Source organism: Leucoraja erinacea, chromosome 2, assembly GCF_028641065.1.
Source record: "Leucoraja erinacea ecotype New England chromosome 2, Leri_hhj_1, whole genome shotgun sequence".
Classification (NCBI taxonomy): Eukaryota; Metazoa; Chordata; class Chondrichthyes; order Rajiformes; family Rajidae; genus Leucoraja; species Leucoraja erinaceus.
In genome coordinates this window covers 5,648,125-5,669,183 of record NC_073378.1, presented here as the reverse complement: position 1 = coordinate 5,669,183, position 21,059 = coordinate 5,648,125, and the positions used below count along the sequence as shown (strand labels likewise).

At 44.9% G+C, this 21,059-nt stretch overlaps 1 protein-coding gene across 1 annotated transcript in view; it reads left to right on the top strand.

The window, feature by feature from the left end:
- LOC129706705 (NFX1-type zinc finger-containing protein 1-like) overlaps nucleotides 1-20,453 on the top strand; it is a 55,521-nt gene extending 35,068 nt beyond the window's left edge. Inside the window, exons 10-16 of the mRNA XM_055651110.1 lie at nucleotides 706-944; nucleotides 3,484-3,623; nucleotides 9,734-9,888; nucleotides 11,817-11,962; nucleotides 13,230-13,340; nucleotides 14,356-14,451; nucleotides 16,979-20,453. Of these exons, the coding sequence (XP_055507085.1) occupies nucleotides 706-944; nucleotides 3,484-3,623; nucleotides 9,734-9,888; nucleotides 11,817-11,962; nucleotides 13,230-13,340; nucleotides 14,356-14,451; nucleotides 16,979-19,120 (3,029 nt within the window). The 3' untranslated portion in view covers nucleotides 19,121-20,453. The remainder of the gene's footprint in view (nucleotides 1-705; nucleotides 945-3,483; nucleotides 3,624-9,733; nucleotides 9,889-11,816; nucleotides 11,963-13,229; nucleotides 13,341-14,355; nucleotides 14,452-16,978) is intronic.
- Nucleotides 20,454-21,059: the final 606 nt, after the last annotated feature.

Below are 21,059 nucleotides of genomic sequence, written 5' to 3'. Positions count from 1 at the left end.
AAGTTATTGAAACTCTTTAAATGCATTTATTATAAACATGTCTCCCGAGTACATTTTATCTCTGTTGTTTGCTTTGTTGTTACCAGCTCCCTGCTAACAGAGATCTATTGTACAATTTCCATCCCTCATCCCTTATCCTGTTTTCATGCCTTATGCATCCATGTACCTCCCTCTCCCCCAACATCAGTCTGAAGATCCGAAAGATAGAAACATAGCAATTAGGTGCAGGAGTAGGCCATTCGGCCCTTCCAGCCTGCACCGCCATTCAATATGATCATGACTGATCATCCAACTCAGTATCCCGTACCTGCCTTCTCTCCATACCCCCTGATCCCCTTAGCCACAAGGGCCACATCTAACTCCCTCTTAAATATAGCCAATGAACTGGCCTCGACTACCCTCTGTGGCAGAGAGTTCCAGAGATTCACCACTCTGTGTGTGAAAAAAGTTCTTCTCATCTCGGTTTTAAAGGATTTCCCCTTTATCCTTAAGCTGTGACCCTTGTCCCTTCCTAACATCGAAACAATCTTCCTGCATTACTCCAGCATTTTGTCTACGATTTAAACCGGCATCTGCAGTTCCCTCCTACATAGAAACATCTCTCAATGTTGTTTTCTCCTCGGTTAGTGAACTTTTTTTCAGTTTTATCAAATAATTTGTTTTCCCCACTAAAAGTTTGATCCTGCTAATCTTTGCTGATTGCAGGAAACCTCAGTGACCTGATTGATGAGGGGGGTGACGATGATGAGCTGATTAAGGTGACTGTGGAGGCTGAACTGATACAAGCGGAGAGAATGGTTGATGAGGATGACCTGCAGAAACAAATTCAAAACGCACGTGCACGCCGGGCTGCATTGGAAAAACAATTCCTGGCATTGAATCTCAACGAGGATGCACCCCCTTTGAAATCCCAGTCTAAGAACCAAGATGGTGGCGAATGGCAGGTATGATTTTAGGATTCATTTGTAGGTCGTGGACATTGCCAAACAGCTGATATACAATGTTGCACTTTAAGGAAAGTCATGTAGAGGGAGAGGCTACATATGCTCTCTAGAGTTATAATATATACTAGACCAAGTGCAGACCCGTTGGGTCTGTTCCTCCAATGCCCGGTTGTGTGGTGGGGGGGGGGTAGTTATAATCAACTATAATTAGCTACATTAGCAACTGTAGTCGCTAATTAGCAGCTAATTAGTATAATTACTAATTATAATTGGCAATTATACAATGTTGTTAGCGTTATAAGATTCAAGATTCAATTTAATTGTCATTTGGACCCCTTGAGGTCCAAACGAAATGACGTTTCTGCAGCCATACATTACAAACAAATAGACCCAAGACACAACATAATTTACATAAACATCCATCACATCGCTGTGATGGAAGGCCAAAAAAACTTATCTCTCCACTGCACTCTCCCCCCCCCATGTCAGAGTCAAAGTCAAAGCCCCCGGCTGGCGATGGCGATTGTTCCGCGGCCATTAAAGCCACGCCGGGTGATGCAATGTCGCACACCGGGTCTTGGTGTTAGAGCCCCCGGCGTGCGCTCGCAGAGTCCCGCGGCCATTCCAAGCCGCGCGGGGCGGTGATGTAAGGCCCCGCTCCAGGAACTCTTCAACCCCGCACCTCGGGCGGGAGAAGTCGCCGTTGCAGGAGCCCTGAAAAGCGGTCTCCCTCCAGGGACCCGCGGGCTCCCGGTGCCTCCGTCCGTAGACCCGCAGTTGCAGCCTCCGAATCTCCGGAGGTCGGGCCACAGCAGCAGCAGCTATAACAGAGGGATCTGGGAATAACCGTGCATAGTTCCTTGAAGGTAGAATCTCATATAGATAGGGTGGAAAAGAAAGCTTTTGGTATGCTAGCATTTATAAATCAGAGCATTGAGTATAGAAGCTGGGATGTAATGTTAAAATTGTACAAGGCATTGGTGAGACCAAATCTGGAATATGGTGTACAATTTTGGTCGCCCAATTATAGGAAGGATGTCAACAAAATAGAGAGAGTACAGAGGAGATTTACTAGAATGTTGCCTGGGTTTCAACAACTAAGTTACAGAGAAAGGTTGAACAAGTTAGGGCTTTATTCTCTGGAGCGCAGAAGGTTAAGGGGGGACTTGATAGAGGTCTTTAATATGATGAGAGGGATAGACAGAGTTGATGTGGATAAGCTTTTCCCTTTGAGAATAGGGAAGATTCAAACTAGAGGACATGACTTCAGAATTAAGGGACAGAAGTTTAGGGGTAACATGAGGGGGGACTTCTTTACTCAGAGAGTGGTAGCGGAGTGGAATAAACTTCCAGTGGAAGTGGTGGAGGCAGGTTCGTTGGTATCATTTAAAAATAAATTGGATAGGCATATGGATGAGAAGGGAATGGAGGGTTATGGTATGAGTGCAGGCAGGTGGGACTAAGGGAAAAAAAGTTGTTTGGCACGGACTTGTAGGGCCGAGATGGCCTGTTTCCGTGCTGTGATTGTTATATGGTTATACTCTGTTAAAGGAGGCGGGCAAGTTCAGCATAGTGAGTTCAAACACAAAAGGATAACAAGTGCTGGAGGAACTCAGCAGGTCAGGCAGTATCTCTGGGGAACATGGATAGGTGACGTTTCGGGTCGAGGTCCTTCTTCAAACACACATTGCTGTGAGAATAAGATGAGAATCAGCTTTAGTATTGCAGGCCAGGCAAATAAATATTGCCCAGGATAACAATGAAATGGCTGTGGGAACTGTGTGGGCCAGCATTTGTGGCCATAGGTCTGACTCTTCAGAGGCGGTGAAGGCTGGTGTCAGCAGCCAGCCTGGTGGTGAAGGTTGGTAGGTCCGCCTTAGAAACGAGCAGAGAGGCTGTGCGGGGGAGCCAAGAGTGGCATTGGCGGCCCGGCCTAAAAGGGGTCAGGGAGGCAGTCTGTCCTAATAATATAATAATAATAATAATAACTTTATTTATAAAGCGCTTTTAGACAACATCAGTTACCACAAAGTGCTGTACATGGGAAGTCAACAAAAAGTTATTACAAACTACTAAAACCATTAAGACGACAGGACTATAAAAACAGTAAAAATTAAAAGACATTAAAAGCACTAAAAACAGGAACAAAGTCTCAGCCAGTGTCGAAAGCCAGTGAATAAAAGTGAGTTTTTAGGGAGAATTTAAAGATGGACAGTGAAGGGGCCTGTCTGATCTGCAGCAGCAAGGTGTTCCAGAGTGCCGGGGCAGCAACAGAAAAGGCTCCATCCCCTCTGAGCTTCCGCTTAGACCTTGGTACCTGGCAGTGAAGCTTTGCAGATACATCCTCTATAACTGAAATCTACTATATAGAGTTCTGTAATAACAAGGGTTTACGGTACAGTTTTTTTTACTGGACAGCATGCAACCATAAGCTTTTCATTGTATCTCCGTACACGTGAAAATAATAAGATAAACTAAATGCGTGGCCATTGTTTGACAAAATGATCACCTCACGTCCCTTTTTTTCTGTGTTGTAAAGGTCAGCAAAGAAAGCATGGCGAAAATGAAAAGAAAGACGAAGCACCAGTTGCAACTCACAGACATCATGTCAGAAGATGAAGCCACAAAAAGAGTTAATATCTGGGATCTTGACATGGTTGATCGCTGGCGACTGTACAGGTTAGATCATTTGGTTTAGTAGAGAAACAGCCCCTTCGTCCCACCGAGTCTGCGCTGAACAGTGATCCCCTGTACACTTGCACGATCCAACACACTAGGAACTGTTTACAATCTGTACCGAAGCCAATTACATAGAAACATAGAAATTAGGTGCAGGAGTAGGCCATTCGGCCCTTCGAGCCTGCACCGCCATTCAATATGATCATGGCTGATCATCCAACTCAGTATCCCGTACCTGCCTTCTCTCCATACCCCCTGATCCCCTTAGCCACAAGGACCACATCTAACTCCCTCTTAAATATAGCCAATGAACTGGCCTCAACTACCCTCTGTGGCAGAGAGTTCCAGAGATTCACCACTCTCTGTGTGAAAAAAGTTCTTCTCATCTCAGTTTTAAAGGATATCCCCTTTATCCTTAAGCTGTGACCCCTGGTCCTGGACTTCCCCAACATCGGGAACAATCTTCCTGCATCTAGCCTGTCCAACCCCTTAAGAATTTTGTAAGTTTCTATAAGATCTCCTCTCAATCTCCTAAATTCTAGAGAGTATAAACCAAGTCTATCCAGTCTTTCTTCATAAGACAGTCCTTACATTCCAGGAATCAGTCTGGTGAACCGTCTCTGCACTCCCTCTATGGCAATAATGTCCTTCCTCAGATTTGGAGACCAAAACTGTATGCAATACTCCAGGTGTGGTCTCACCAAGACCCTGTACAACTGCAGTAGAACCTCTCTGCTCCTACAAATTATCCTACAAACCTGAGCGTCTGTAGAGTGTGGAAGGATACTGGAACATTGTTCATCTCCTTATAGGATTCTGGCAGTATAGACGCTGCTATGCGTATTACTGCCCTCCACAGGTCAAAGTTTGAACTACATTCTTACATACCGTCCTGTAACTTGCAGGAATTGAAGAACAGCTCTGGATATCAGTTGATGATTCTCACTGTGTCCAAACAAAGATTAAACGGAAAAAGCCTCAACGCCAAGTCCTGTCAGTCTAACAAACAATACTTTTCTTTCTACACTGTACTTTCTACATTCTAGGAAAACATGCTTAACTGTGTCATTACTCCCACATTCACACAAGCCAGAAACATGTTTCCCTACAATGCACAAATAGTCATTTAACCCACAGTGTCCCAACCTCAATCTACACAGTTTAACTGAGTCCCTACGGGACAGAGATGTACAGAAACATATTTTCCTAACTTCAGATTGTATATAAAAAGTAGTGTCTAACCCCGACTACCATTTCCCATCCTCTCTGCCATTCTTTTGTTAAGCCCTCTTTAATTATTTCTCTCAGTTCCACTCTCCCCAATGATACATGGATATCTATTTCTCTTCTTAAACTCTCCTTTGCTATGAGGTCCACCTGCTCATTCCCCCTCAGCATGCCCAGGAACCCAGCAAAAAGCGATGTTACACGCAAACCCAATTCTAGAAAACACACTCAAAATTTCATTTAGAATGTCAGGACGAGCTTTAGATTTCCCTACTCCCTAAAGTTTCAAGAGCAGCTGCAGAATCAGAACAGATAATGACTTCTCTAAAACTGGCTTCCTCAATCCACCATAGAGCCCATTGAATTGCCATTAATTCAGTCGTGAGAACAGAGCTTCCATCAGAAATGCGCCGGCCAATCTTCAACCCAAGCTGCTCCACATACACTCCAAACCCAGCTCTCCCACTAACTGGATCTTTAGATCCATCTGTAAAAACAATCAAAGTGCTCTCACTGATTGAATTAAGATATTCCACTATTCTTGGAGTCACCTCGCGCTTATCTTTTTCCTGAAGAAAAGCAAGCTCAATAAACAGTTCAGGAAGAACCCAATAGGGCACAGGTAGCCTTATTGTATGCTCTATAATACCCCCTTGTTCCAAACCCAGCTTCCTAGCCCACTGATTTATAATGACAAAAAATGTGTTATATTTGTTACCATCATCAATCTCTTGCAACAAACACCTTGCTGGGAAGGTATCATTACACCCACAAAGTTTAGCCCAGTAATGTAACCCTAGCTTAATGCACCTTAACCATAAGGGCATTTCTCCCATTTCAACAATCAGGGCAGGGACTGGGGAAGTCCTGAAGGCTCCACAGCAAAGCCTCAAAGCCTTTGCCTACAACACATCTAGCCTAGCCAGAACAGTTTTAGACGCAGACCCATACACAAAACACCCATAGTCAAGAGAAGATCTGATCATGGCCTGATAAATCAGCAGCATTGTCTCCCTGTTGGCCCCCCCACTCACACCCAACCAGACTTCTCATAACATTCAGAACTTGTTCACACTTCAACACAATTTTACCTACATGCACAGCCCAAGTCATATGCTCTTCAAACTAAACACCCAAAAACTTAAAAACCTTTACCTTCTCCAATAGAGACCCATACACATACAGCCCTAACTTAGGTAACTTTCTTTTAAAACCAAATACCATATATTTAGTCTTAGAGGCAGAGATTTTAAAGCCCCATGTGTTCCCCCATTCCTCTACAGACACTAACACTCATTGAACCTGTTTTAAAACAAACTCTACATTACGACCTCTTTTCCAGACGGCCCCGTCATCTGCAAACAAAGACAGACCAAATCCTCTCTCTAATTTACAAAATATGTTGTTTATCATGATATTAAATAACTTTCCTATACTGCAACCCAGTCTTAACAAAAGTTGCACAACCCCCACCTGATCTATCAGACCTATCTAATCGCACACATTCATAACCTGGGATTACAAAATCTAGACAGGGCTTTAACCATGTCTCTTGGATACATATTAATTCTGGTGCTTCTTTAAATTCATCAACAAATCTCTTTAACTCTTGACCATTTCCAATCAGACTCCGGGCGTTCCATTGAAGTATATAAACCATTATGGTGTTAATGAGGATCACCATCATCCACCTCACTGACATACTCCATACTGCTAGCTCTCGTCAACTGTGACCTCTCCATACACTGACTCTCCGTCATGTATTGATGCAACTTTTCTGGCAACTGCTTTACACTGAGGAACCTTTCAGCTGCCCCCACCACTAACCTGATGATATCTGACCGGTTAGCTGCTTTCTTAGCTCCTACCAGCACATCAGAAACAAAAGACAGAAATGACTCCTTATTAAAAATCAACATGTCAGATGGAAAAGCCGACGGCAAGTTTGGCACAGTGATCTGGCTTCCTAGCACCACTCTAGTCCCAGCGCTCACATCTCCGCGTTCTCTAGCCACCCTTTGAGCTGCCTCTGCATACGACACGTTGTTCTGATCCTTCACTTCCTGCACTCGCTTCGCCTGAACAAAGCGCTCACAACCACGGAACCCTGCTGCATGATCCCCATCACAGTTAGGACACTTGGGAGCCTCTGCCTTGCAATGTTGTATAGCATGATCTCCACCGCACTTTATTTTACCCCGACAAGACCCAGCAACATGTCCAAACCTCTGACAGTTATAGCAGCGCAACGGTGGTTTAATGTACTCCCTCACTTGATACGCCAAACTCCCAAGAAACACTCTCTGTGGCAGTACTCCATCTTTGAACGTAAGCAGGACCGGCAGGTCCCTGACTCCATTCCTACTCTTAAATCTCACAACATCAATTACCTGGGCCCGTTAACATTTTCTAAGATCTCCTTCTCAGACAAGCCATCAAAGAAACATAGAAATTAGGTGCAGCAGTAGGCCATTCGGCCCTTCGAGCCTGCACCACCATTCAATATGATCATGGCTGATCATCCAACTCAGTATCTCGTACCTGCCTTATCTCCATACCCCCTGATCCCCATAGCCACAAGGGCCACATCTAACTCCCTCTTAAATATAGCCAATGAACTGGCCTCAACTACCCTCTGTGGCAGAGAGTTCCAGAGATTCACCACTCTCTGTGTGAAAAAAGTTCTTCTCATCTCGGTTTTAAAGGATTTCCCCCTTATCCTTAAGGGGGAAATACATCCCATACATCCCATACACCACTCCCTTTATTCCCTGCTGTCTTCCTCTAGGGACCAAACTGTCCACCTTGACCACCAATTCCCCCACACCCCTAGCATCATTAAACTGTTTTCTGTCTTTGCAACAAACTCTTAACATCCCATGATACAGAATCTTGGCCTGAAAATCCCTGCCTATCTGGCTCTCCAAAGCGGTGGTAATTTTTAATGGATTCACTGCTCTAAATCCTGCATCTCCTTGTTCCTTTAACTTTAAACAGCACGACGAATTCTTCAATAATTCTAGTTCTCCTAACTTTACATCCTTCGTCTCCTGACATTTCAGGTCTTTCACTCGATGCCTCTCTCTTAGAGGCCCCTCTTTACCTTACCTACAGTCTGCCACCCACCACCCTCAGCCCCACCACTCCCTGAAGCCATGGGCCTCTAGAATTCCGTTGCCTTCAACCCTGTGACTCCAGGCACGTCTTTCTACTCCACTAGCATAAGGTCTGTCCTGTCTGTCCGACAACTCTCAACCACTCTTGCTACTGGGACATTCTATATTTATACACCTCTATAGATCACCCCTCGTGCTCCTGCCCTCCAAGGAATAGAGTTCCAGTCTACTAAACGCAGACCCTCGAGTCCTGGCAACATCCTTGTCAATTTTCTCTGTACCCTTTCCAGCTTGACAACATCTTTCCTATAACATGGCATCCACTACTGAACACAATATTCTAAAGGTGGCCTCACCAATACCTTTCCAACTGAGTGGCTTACTAGTTTATTTTGGAGTTAGCCCCATGCCTATCTATTGGGTCAGATGTCATGTGTAAGTTAGATTGGCGAAGAACAATACATTCTCTTCCTAAATGGCATCTATCTATATTTACGCATAAGCACTCATCTTGTATGTATGTGTGTGTGTGTGTGTGTGTGTTTCCGTATGTGTTTTTCTACGTTTGTCAAAACACTACCTGCTACAGTTGAAATGTTTACAGAATATTACTCGCATTAACCCGGGCAACGCAATAAATGGGTTCCCTTCACATTTCATGCTATATTTCGCAAGTTATTCATGATTAAAGCCAAAAGACACTTCTCACAGACAGCCTTTTTCCAGCAGAATTCAGTGATGATGTCACAATGCCACTCGCAGAGGTCCAATCACAATGGATCTCATTTACAAATGACATCACAATGGGACGTTGCCAACAGTAACTGCAGCTTCTCACAGGCAGCCTTTTTTTTCCCGGGAGCTTCCGATGATGAGACCACGATGCCACTCTCAGTGCACCAATCACAATGGCCTCTCAAGTTGCCAAGTGCCACACCATCGCCCCCCGGGTTATTCACTGCCCCCTCCCACCCCCCCCTGCTGCCTCAAAATGGCACCCAACATCATCAAAGACCCACACCATCCTGGCCACACACTCATTTCACCATTGCCATCGGGAAGAAGGTACAGGAGCCTGAAAACTAACGTCCAGGTTCAGGAACAGCTTCATCCCTACAGCCAAGCAAGCAAGAATCTCATTGTCCTAATTGTGACATATGATAATAAAACACTCTTGAATCTTGCCCCCCCCCCCCCCCCCCCCCCTCAGCTGCCCCCAATGTGGGGGCGATTGTTTGCCTCCATAAATTCAATATTTTTTTTGTAGGGGGTGATTGGCTCGGTAGGGGCGCCTATCTCCGAGGTGAGCTCCGACTCCACGCCCCCCCCCCCCCCCCCCCCCCCCCCCACTGGTCCCAGTAGACCAATGAAAATCACGGTGTCATCGTGCACCAAATTCTAATTACACCATGAGGGCCATTTTTAATCCAAGCAAATAGAAAAAGAACTCTCCAGTAAATGAAACAGTCCACAAATATCGCTCAACCGAGTTCCTTGTAAAAGGTAAATAAATCAGAGGACTTATTGCATCTTACAGTGTGACACTGTTTGAAAAGGTAGTACTACTTCCATGTGCAGGACAGTCGGAAATCTGGGAGTCATACGCCCACAGATGTTGGTTCTATATCCTGTTGCATATCAGAAATGTGACTTAACATAGTACAGTGTTGTGATGGCACAAATTTCAAATACATCCCTGTGAACTAGGGCCGTGCTCATCAGCTATATCTGTCTGGACATTGGTGTGATGGGGTGATCTTTTTGTAGGTTGTGGTTGTCAAAGTACCAAGTTAAAATCAAACATGAAATATTGAAGTATGAGCAGGAATACCAGGAAATCGTCAATCGCCTTGCAGAGCTGAGAACCCAAGAAGAAATAATGATACTTCGACAGTCAAAAGTTGTTGGAATGACCACCACAGGTACACAAAACTTGCTCTGAGTTCTGGATTGCTTGTTTTTTGGATATTATAAATGAAATTCTTAATTTGTTTCATTTATTATTTGCATTACAATGCAGAAAAATGCATCTATCATTTAAGGTTATTGTGATGTGATATTTTTTTTCTTTCTGAAAGGACATCATAGACAATGCTTTATTTTAATACCCTTCACTTTCCATTATTTTAAATGTTTATGAGGAGTAGGTCTGTTTTTTTTTAATTGAGTTGGTCTTTGGGTTGCCATTTGTGTGTGGGAAATATTTCTAGCTAATTGTCTCTCCAAGTCTTACTGAAGGGTGTTTACCACTTAATTATCTGTAGATTTGCAAGCGGAACTTAACACTGTGCAGTCAGTCATAGAGTTATAGTGTCATATACAGCAGGGAAACAGGCCCTTCATACCAACTTGTCCATCCCATCCAAGATGCCCCATCTAAGCCAGTCCCATTTGCCACATATCCCTCTAAACATCTCTTCAAACAAATGCCTCAAAACTCATTGGCCGGCGGTTCATTCTACAGCAAGACAATTATCCCAAACGTACTGCTGAAGCACCAAATGAGTACATGTCCAAGTGTATTTTACAAGCTGTTGTAATTCCTGTCTCAACTGCTTTGTCCATATACCCACCACCGTGCGAGTTATAAATGATGTCCCTCAGGTTCCTATTAAATCTTGCCTCTCTCACCTTAAACCCAATGTCCTCTGATTCTTGTTTTCCCCTACCCTGGGTAAAAGATTCTGTGCATCAACCCTATCTATTCCCCTCATAATCTTATACACCTCTATATTAATTGCACATCAGCCCCCTGGGATGAAGTCCTAACCTATTTCTGTACTGGTGATTACGTTTGACGGTTGTTGCCTTAATGGCTTTCCTCTATGTATTACTTTTTTTAATTTTAGGTGACTTTGGGCAGAAGTCTCCCTGATGATCAGTTTCGTAATCCCTTATAATTTGACAATTGAAAATGTCACCTGTGATAATTTGACATAACTATTGTACTCTCCTCATAATTTGACATAACTATTGCTCATCCTATTATAGAAAATAGGTGCAGGAGTAGGCCATTCGGCCCTTCGAGCCTGCACCGCCATTCAATATGATCATGGCTGATCATCCAACTCAGTATCCTGTACCTGCCTTCTCTCCATACCCCCTGATCCCTTTAGTCACAAGGGCCACATCTAACTCCCTCTTAAATATAGCCAATGAACTGGCCTCAACTACCTTCTGTGGCAGAGAATTCCAGAGATTCACCACTCTCTGCGTGAAAAATGTTTTTCTCATCTCATCTCGACTTCCCCCTTATCCTTAAACTGTGACTCCTTGTTCTGGACTTCCCCAAATCTTCCTGCATCTAGCCTGTCCTTAAGAATTTTGTACGTTTCTATAAGATCCCCCCTCAATCTTCTAAATTCTAGCGAGTACAAACCGAGTCTATCCAGTCTTTCTTCATATGAAAGTCCTGACATCCCAGGAATCAGTCTGGTGAACCTTCTCTGTACTCCCTCTACGGCAAGAATGTCTTTCCTCAGATTCCTGCTATATGACCATGATCATTCAGCATATGATTAGTATGGTAAAATATCTCTTTTCAATATACAGCTATTTTAAAAGTTCATCATGTGATTGAGTGCCCCACAGCAACTTGGATTATGAGTTTGGGTAACTGTTTAAATAATTTCTAATAACAGCTTATTCCTGCTGAAAAACTATACCCACACAAAGGAAATTATTTCCACCACTCCTCTGACAGAGATTAAAGGCGAAGATAGACACAAAATGCTGGAGTAACTCAGCGGGACAGGCAGCATCTCTGGAGAGAAGGAACGGGTGACGTTTTGGGTCGAGACCCCTCTTCAGAGTGGTGTATTAAAGGAATGTCCACTGTTTTCTTTTGAAGGGGCTGCAAAATTCAGAAATCTGCTGCAAGATATTCAACCAAAGATTGTCATTGTAGAGGAGGCAGCTGAAGTCCTGGAAGCCCACATCATCACCACTCTCAGCTCTGCCTGTGAACATCTCATTTTAATTGGTGACCATCAGCAGGTAGGAATTATTGTGGTTAAGGCCCACCTGTCCAACCGATCAAGATCCTGCTGCAATTCTTCACAACCATCTTCACTATCGACGATAGGTAGTCTTACAGCATGGAAATAGGCATTTAAGCCCAATTTGCCCACACTGGCCAACATGTCCCATCTACACTAGTCCCACCTACCTGCATTAGGCCCATATCCCTCTAAACCCATCCTAGCCATGTACCTGTCTAACTTTCTCTCTGCCAGCTCGTTCCATACACCTACCACCCTTTGTGTGAAACAGCTATCCCTCAGATTCCTATTGAATCTTTCCCCCCCACGACCCCCACCCTCAACTCAAGTCCTCTGGCTCTTGATTCCCCTACTCAGGCCCTCGAGTTCTGGCAACATCCTCATAAATCTTCTCTGCATCCTTTCCAGCTTGACAACATCTTTCCTATAACATGGTGCCCAAAACTCAACACAATACTCTGGCCTATGAATGTACGAAGCAACTACTACAGAGACCTTTACCCACAGTTGGGGAATCAGGAACCAGATGACATGGGTAGGAGGGGTGGAAGATTTAATTGGAGTTTGAGGGGCAACTTTTTTAAACAAAGGGTGTTAGGTATATGGAACATAGAAAATAGGTGCAGGAGTAGGCCATTCGGCCCTTCGAGCCTGCACCGCCATTCAATATGATCATGGCTGATCATCCAACTCAGTATCCTATACCTGCTTTCTCTCCATACCCCCTGATCCCTTTAGACACAAGGGCCACATCTAACTCCCTCTTAAATATAGCCAATGGACTGGCCTCAACTACCTTCTGTGGCAGAGAATTCCAGAGATTCACCACTCTCTGTGTGAAAAATGTTTTTCTTATCTCGGTTCTAAAAGATTTCCCCCTTATCCTTAAACTGTGACCCCTTGTTCTGGACTTCCCCAACATCGGGAACAATCTTCCTGCATCTAGCCTGTCCAACCACTTAAGAATTTTGTAAGTTTCTATAAGATTCCCCCCTCAATCTTCTAAATTCTAGCGAGTACAAGCCGAGTCTATACGTAGTCTATAATGAGTGTAATATGTGATTATAGATTTGCTTCTGTGGCTAGCACACAACTATTCGCCTGGGTTTAGCAACATTTTGCAAACACACACCCATCCTTCCTTGGAGTTCATGCCACTTCACTCACATGCTTCAATTCTTCCCTGGCCTGCCATACAAATTGAAACTGCACTGCATATTCAACATTGGGTGACTCACTGCCGTGCCATCTTTTATTTTTAGCTGCGCCCAAGTGCAACAGTGTATGAGCTGGCAAGAAAGTTCAACTTGGAAGTCTCCTTATTTGAGCGGCTGATACGAATGGAAGTGCCCTTTGTGCGACTTGATTACCAAGTGAGTTTCTCATGATGGCAGCTTCTGATGTATGGCAATTAAGCGAATATATTTGAATTCAACCTTGTGATAAATGTTTGCTTCCCCCCTCGCTAATAAACTATTGATATGTCTTTCTTCCTTTAACTTTCCTTGCCATGTTTTCTATTTAAAAGGGAGTCTGGGACAGATTGGTGAGTGGTTGGAGAGCGGTAGAGAGACAGGGGGTGAGTGGTTGGGGAGCGGTAGAGAGACATTGAATTAAAGGATTTGATAAGGTCCCATGTACCAAATCAAAATAGTGTCAAATCAAAATTGTGCTGGCTTGTTATAAAATAGTAGGGTTATTTCTTACTTGAGTCAAAGGATGCTTTTGGTATGCAATTAACGCAGAAAATGCAGGTCAATCAACGTCTGTGGAAAAGGAAACTGGTTTAATGTGTCGGGTCAATGGTTCTTTATCAGAGTTGAAAAAGTGAGAAAACTAACTGGTTTTAAAAGCCCTGTCCCACAGTACGAGTTCATTCCAAGAGTTCCCCCGAGTTTGCCCTGATTCGAACTCGGAGATTTACGGTAATGGCCACTCGTCGGTACTCGGGGCTCTCGTGGACATTTGTCAACATGTTAAAAAATCTTCACGAGTCTTCCCGTACTTACCTGCCGTTAGCGAGTCTTCCCGAGTACCTGCCGTTAGCGCTAAGAGACGTCCCCGAGCTCCGACGTACCCGCTATGTTCATTCTCTGTGCTTACCTTGAGTCTGATTTTTTTAACTCGGGAGAGCTCTTGGAATGAACTCGTACCGTGGGACAGGGCTACAAGTTGTGTTCTCACTTCTCTTTCCTACACTAGAGTTTCAAGTTGCAGGGTGGAGAGGCATGGATAGAGCTGACAGAATATTTCTGAAATGTTCAATACACAAGCTTTTAATCTTTAAATATCAACAGCTTTGTGTTTTAGTTTCCCCTTATCCTTCTTTATTGATTTATGCATGTCGGCATTTAAAAACAAATATCCTTGCTTTGTCTTCCTGTTTAGCATCGAATGCGCCCTGAAATCGCAAAACTGATAACACCACACATCTATGACAAACTGAAAAACACTGAGTCTGTGAAGAAGTATGAAAACATTAAGGTATTTTTATATTATTCTAATATATTAAAATAGTTAGGATTTGAGTCGCTGTGTGCTGTTAACCTCCACGAGCATATTATAAAAAAAAGATTTAATTTTCCACATCATGAGGCAGGTCCCCGCAAAACCCTCCATCCCCTCATCTGCATCTACATATCATTTGCCAGGTTTGACCCAACCCTACTTCTTTTACATTTTTCTCTCCCCCTACTACAATCAGTCTGAAGAAGGATTCTGACCCAAAATGTCTTTTATCCATAATCTCCAGAGATGCTGCATGGCCTTCCGAGTTACTCCAAAACTTAGTATCTATTTTTGTTGAACCAGCATCTGCAGTTCATAGAAACATAGAAAATAGTGCAGGAGTAGGCCATTCGGCCCTTCGAGTCTGCACCACCATTCAATATGATCATGGTTGATCATCCAACTCAGTATCCTGTACCTGCCTTCTCTCCATACCCCCTGATCCCTTTAGCCACAAGGGCCACATCTAACTCCCTCTTAAATATAGCCAATGAACTGGTCTCAACTACCTTCTGCGGGAGAGAATTCCAGAGATTCACCACACTCTGTGTGAAAAATGTTTTCCTCATCTCGGTCCTAAAAGATTTCCCCCTTATCCTTAAACTGTGACCCCATGTTCTGGACTTTCCCAACATCGGGAACAATCTTCCTGCATCTAGCCTGTCCAACCCCTTAAGAATTTTGTAAGTTTCCATAAGATCCCCCCTCAATCTTCTAAATTCTAGCGAGTACAAACCGAGTCTATCCAGTCTTTCTTCATATGAAAGTCCTGACATCCCGGGAATCAGTCTGGTGAACCGTCTCTGTACTCCCTCTATGGCAAGAATGTCCTTCCTCAGATTTGGAGACCAAAACTGTACGCAATACCCCAGGTGTGGTCTCACTAAGACCCTGTACAACTGCAGTAGAACCTCCCTGCTCCTATACTCAAATCCTGTTCCTTGTTTCCCAGCTTTATTTTGTGTATTCTGATTCTGAGAGGTCGGGTCCAGAGAATTGAGCATCAAAGCCCCATTAAGACTGCAGAGCAGAATCAAACAGGGTTCTATAATGACACCTCCTGGATTGGATGTTATAGTCCTATTACATGAGTTGAAAACCTTTTTTCTTGCCTCTGATCAATATGTAACTATTGCCAATATTTATTACGTTCGTTAAGAGATGCACCATAGACACAGACCCATGCAGTCACAGGGAGAACATGCAAACTCCATACAGACGGCATCAATAGATAATAGGTGCAGGAGTAGGCCATTTGGCCCTTCGAGCCAGTGTGATCATGTGATCATGGCTGATCATCCCCAATCAGTGCCCCGTTCCTGCCTTCTCCCCATATCCCCGCTATTTTTAAGAGCCCTCTAGCTCTCTCTTGAAAGCATCCAGAGAACCTGCCTCCACCGCCCTCTGAGGCAGAGAATTCCACAGACTCACCACTCTCTGTGAGAAAAAGTGTTTCCTCGTCTCCGTTCGAAATGGCTTACTCCTTATTCCTAAACTGTGGCCCCTGGTTCTGGACTCCCCCAACATCAGGAACATGTTTACGAGATGTGTTATTCACAATACATGGGTGACATCGGAAAAAAATTTCAAATCCAAGACTCAATCTTGAATCCAAGATCTTGAAGAGTTAAGGGCTTGTCCCACGGGCATGCGACCTGCATGCGGCAAGCATCGGACCTAAAGGGCTGGTCCCAGCAGCATGCGGCAAGGTCGACCTAACGTGGTCGCTTGAGTCGTACGGCATGCGGCAAGCGCGACCAAACCAGAAGCGGGAGCCGCGCGGAGGTTGAGTGAGTGACACCAGATTCAGATTCAATTTTAATTGTCATTGTCAGTGTACAGTACAGAGACAACAAAATGCATTTAGCATCTCCCTTGAAGAGCGACATAGCAAACGATTTGAATAAATAATAATAAGTGTCCGGGGGGGTGGTGATTGGCAGTCACCGAGACACGTTGTTGCGCGGAATTTTTAAACATGGTCAGTTTTTCGGAGCCCCCGCGCGATTTCGGGACCAGCTCCGCACAACTCCATACGGCTCCAGCGATCAAAGTGGGACCGGAACCAGAGAGGTCGTGCTTGCCGCATGGAGGTCGCATGCCCGTGGGACAGGCCCTTAACTCTTCAATATCTTGGATTCAAAATTGAGTCTTGGATTTGAATTTTTTTTTTTTCGATGTCACCCATTTATTGTGAATAAAACATCTTTTTAATCCATGTTGCCTCTCTCGTAAATCTCCGTTGGATCCCATCTGCAGCCTTTGTGGTATTAATGGGTGTTAGCTAAAAATGCAGACGGATAAATCTATCCACATAACCAAATCCAAAATGGTAATCAGTCTGAAGAAGGGCACTGACCCAAGCTGTCATCTGCCCATTCCCTCTCCAGATGCTTCTTGACCTCGCTGACCCCAGCTTGACCCCAGCTCATTGTGCTTGCCCAAAATTTTAATCCCTCCTTATTATCAAGATTCCTTAACTGTGTGTTTTGTTTTAAATCAGGGAATCTCCACAAACCTCTACTTCATTGAACACCAGGAGCCAGAGGATAATATCAAGGAAGGAAAAAGCTACCAAAATTCCCATGAAGCGCACTTTGTCAAGTTACTTTGCGAATATTTCATCCAGCAGGAGTATCATCCATCACAGATAACCATCCTTACCACCTACTCTGGTCAGCTGTTCTGCTTGAGGAATGTAATGCCCAAAAGGATATTTGACGGAGTCAAGGTCTGCGTGGTCGACAAGTATCAAGGGGAAGAAAATGACATTGTGATTCTATCTCTCGTTCGGAGCAACAAGCAGGGCGTGGTCGGGTTCCTGCGGATACCGAATCGAGTCTGCGTGGCTCTGTCGAGGGCGAAGAAGGGCTTCTACTGCATCGGCAACATGGCCATGCTGGCAAAGCAGGTCCCTCTGTGGGCAAACATTGTGGGGACACTCCGTGAGAACAACCAGATCGGCCCCTCGCTGCGGCTGTGCTGCCAGAACCACCCGGGAACAGACGCCCTCGTGTCCACGGCTGAGGATTTCAGCCAGGTTCCCAAAGGCGGGTGCCTGGTGCCCTGTGAATTCAGCTTGCCGTGCGGCCACAAGTGCACTTTGCCCTGCCATCCTTTTGACCCCGAGCATATTGAGTACCGGTGCCCGGGACCTTGCCAGAACAAATGCAAAGTGGGACACCCCTGCCACAAAGCTTGCTGGCAGATCTGCGGGGATTGCACGGTGAAGGTGGAACAGGTCATCCCCGGGTGTGGTCACCGACAGCAGGTCCCGTGCTGTGTGGATCCATGGCGCTTCTGTTGCCAGGAGCCCTGCGAGAAGACCCTGGACTGCAGCCACCGATGCCTGCGCTGCTGCGGGGATAGCTGCACTGAGAAGTGCCCCAGCAGGGTCGAGATGGCACTGCCGTGCGGCCACACGAGAATGATAAAGTGTCACCAGCGAGAGGAGGCTGAGGCCGAGCCCTGCCTCGCGAACTGTGGGGCGCCACTGTCCTGCGACCATCCCTGCGCAGCCCGCTGCTTCGAATGCAGTGCCCTGCCGTTCCACGCCGTTTGCCCCGTTTCTTGCGCCCACCCACTGCCCTGTTCCCACCCGTGCAAGGGCATCTGCGGCGTTGCTTGCCCGCCCTGCGCCCAGCCCTGTGGCAACTGCTGCCCGCACGGCAGGTGCCCGGGCAGCTGCGGCCAGCCTTGCCAACCCTGCCAGCGACCCTGCACCTGGGCCTGCCCCCATGCCAAGTGCACCCGGCTGTGCCACGAGGCTTGTGACCGGGCACCTTGCGACCAGCCCTGCCACCTGACGCTGGACTGCGGCCATCCCTGCATCGGCCTGTGCGGAGAGCCCTGCCCCGATAAGTGTCGCGTCTGCCACGTGGAGGAGGTCACCGAGATATTCTTTGGTGGGGAAGACGACCCTGAAACCAGGTTCCTGCAGCTGCAAGATTGCCGGCACATTTTTGCGGTGAAAGAGTTCGACACATTGATGCAACAGTCAGAAGCCGACGAATCCTCAGCATCGGAGCTCCCTCTTTGCCCCAAATGCTCGGCCCCAATCCATAACAATGTCCGCTACGGGACCCTCATTAAAAATGTGCTGGCTAAGATTGAGCGTCTCAAAGTCAAGATCGTGGGAGATGAGGAAGAGGTCAGATGCCGCAGGGTGTGCCTTGAAAACTTTCTGGAAGAAAAGGAAGAATTAAATGAATATTATCCTCGGGAAACCCTGGATCTACAATTTCAGCTACAAGAATCCAATATAAGTCTGCATAAGCTGACCACCCTTGGGCATAAGATTAACCTCCTATCCAAAGTTGCCAATCTGAAATCCAAAGAAAGAGAACTGGTTAGTTATCGTAGAAAAATGATGCAAGAGGAAATTGACCTGTTAGTAGAGAAGATTACAAAAAAGAGATCTCAGTTCACCAGTCCAGAGCTTGGAGACATCGAAAGAGAGATCACCACACTGAAACAACAGAACAAACTATACTTCATTCAAAATCCAAAGAAAAGGGATCCATTCCCTCCAGCACCACAGCCATTCTTTAAACTGCTACCATCTCTTACAGGAGATGCAACTTACAAAGCATGGAAGGAAGAAAGAATTAACAGATTGAAGAGTAAATCTGCTGATCTGATATGATGCATCCCAACTTGAGTCCGACTCAGTCACTTGGACAAATTAACCATTTTATAACATCTGGTTCAGCAAGTGTTCAATTGTAATTCCGGGATTCATGGGGAGAAGTTGCAGCTTTGTAGATGGAAACTTCCAGAATTGTCTCTGAGAATGAGGTTTCAGGCAGCCAATAGGGGAGGTGGGGGGGCTAAGATCAGCTGAGTTTGCGTAACCTCCCAAGTGGGTTGAGAAAATCTGTGTCCTTGTTTGCGATGTTGCAGAATAATTAAAGGACAACCAATTGTGGGTTAATTGGCAGCATTTTGCATTAAACATAGAACAGTACAACACTGGAATGGGTCCGTTGGCCCACAATGATCTAATCTGCCTGTACATGTTACGTATCCCTCTATTCCTTGCACTTCCATGTGCCTATCTCAAAGCTTCTTGAAAAAACAGTGTCTTATCCACTTCCACCACCACCCTTGGCAATGTGTCCCCAACCCCACCCCCCCCCATTCTGTGTTTAAAAAAACTTGCACTAAGCATCTCCATTAAATTTTCCCCTTCTCACCTAATAGCTATATTCTTTAGTCTTTGACCACTCTGGAACAAAGGTTATGAATGTCTACACTATCTATCATATTTTGATATTCTTCTATCGTCCCCCTCTCAAACTCGGACTTCCATCCATCCAAGCTTCTCCCTGTAGCCGAAACCCTCTAATCCAGGCAGCAACTGGTAAAAAATAGTGCAAAGATGAAGGAATAACGTGCCACTTCATTGTTTATTAATAATGCTCAGTGCAAAATGTTAACCGAATTAGAGCACTTTGCTGACATGACCTAAACATTGTTTTTTAGCTGTTCCGTTGGCGGATTTTCTTTCTTTTCTGATTTTCAGCATCACTGACTGAGAATGTGATGAAATAAAATGTCTCTTAATATACAGAAGATATTTTGAGTTTTCTATGTGCAAATGTAACAAGCCTCCAGACAATATCTCTTGTTCCAATTTTGTAATTTTGCACAAAAAAAAAATGCTTTTCTGTTTGAAAGAGCCATGTGCTCAGTTTGAAGTTAAAATATAATTGATGTATAATTCAGGTTTTTCAGATGCTGTCATAAAGAATTAATATAATACTCTTGAGTGAAACTCTGCATTTTCAATGTAGAATAGGATTACATTGCCCTCCATAATGTTTGGGACAAAGACCTGTCATTTATTTACCTCTGTACTGCACAATTTGAGATTAGTAATAGAAAAAAAAATCACATGTGGTTAAAGTGCACATTGTCAGATTTTAATAAAGGCCATTTTTATACATTTTGGTTTCACCAGGTAGAAATTACAGCAGTGTTTATTCATGGTTCACCCCTCCCCCCCCATTTCAGGGCAAACATAATGTTTGAGACGCAGCAGTGTCATGTAAATTAAAGTAGTCATGTTTAGAATTTTCCTGCATATCCTTTGCAAGCACAGACTGCTTGAAGTCTGCGATTCATGGACATCACCAGTTGCCTTCTCTGGTGATGCTCCGCCAGGCCTGTATTGCAGCCATCTCGAGCTTATGCTTGTCTTCAAGTTCAAGTTCAAATGTATTTGTCACATGCACCAAAAGGTGCAGTGAGATGTAATTTACCATGCAGCGTGACAATTAAAGAAGGATATAACACACAACATAATTCAACACACATACACCACAGCATTCTTCACTGTGGTGGAAGGCAATACAGTTCAGACAGTCCTCCTCCTCCTACCTTGTTCACCCGTGGTCGGGAACCTGACCCTCCATAGTTGCCGCTATGGACGTCCCGATGTTCAAGCCCTCTGGTCGGAACGCCGACGTCGGCTCAGGTCGAGCACACCCCACGGCCTGGAGCTCCCAGTCGGCAATCTCCAGGGCTCTCGCTTAACATTTTTTCCCTGTTGCCAGCCGGGCAACCTTGGCAGCTTTTTAGGT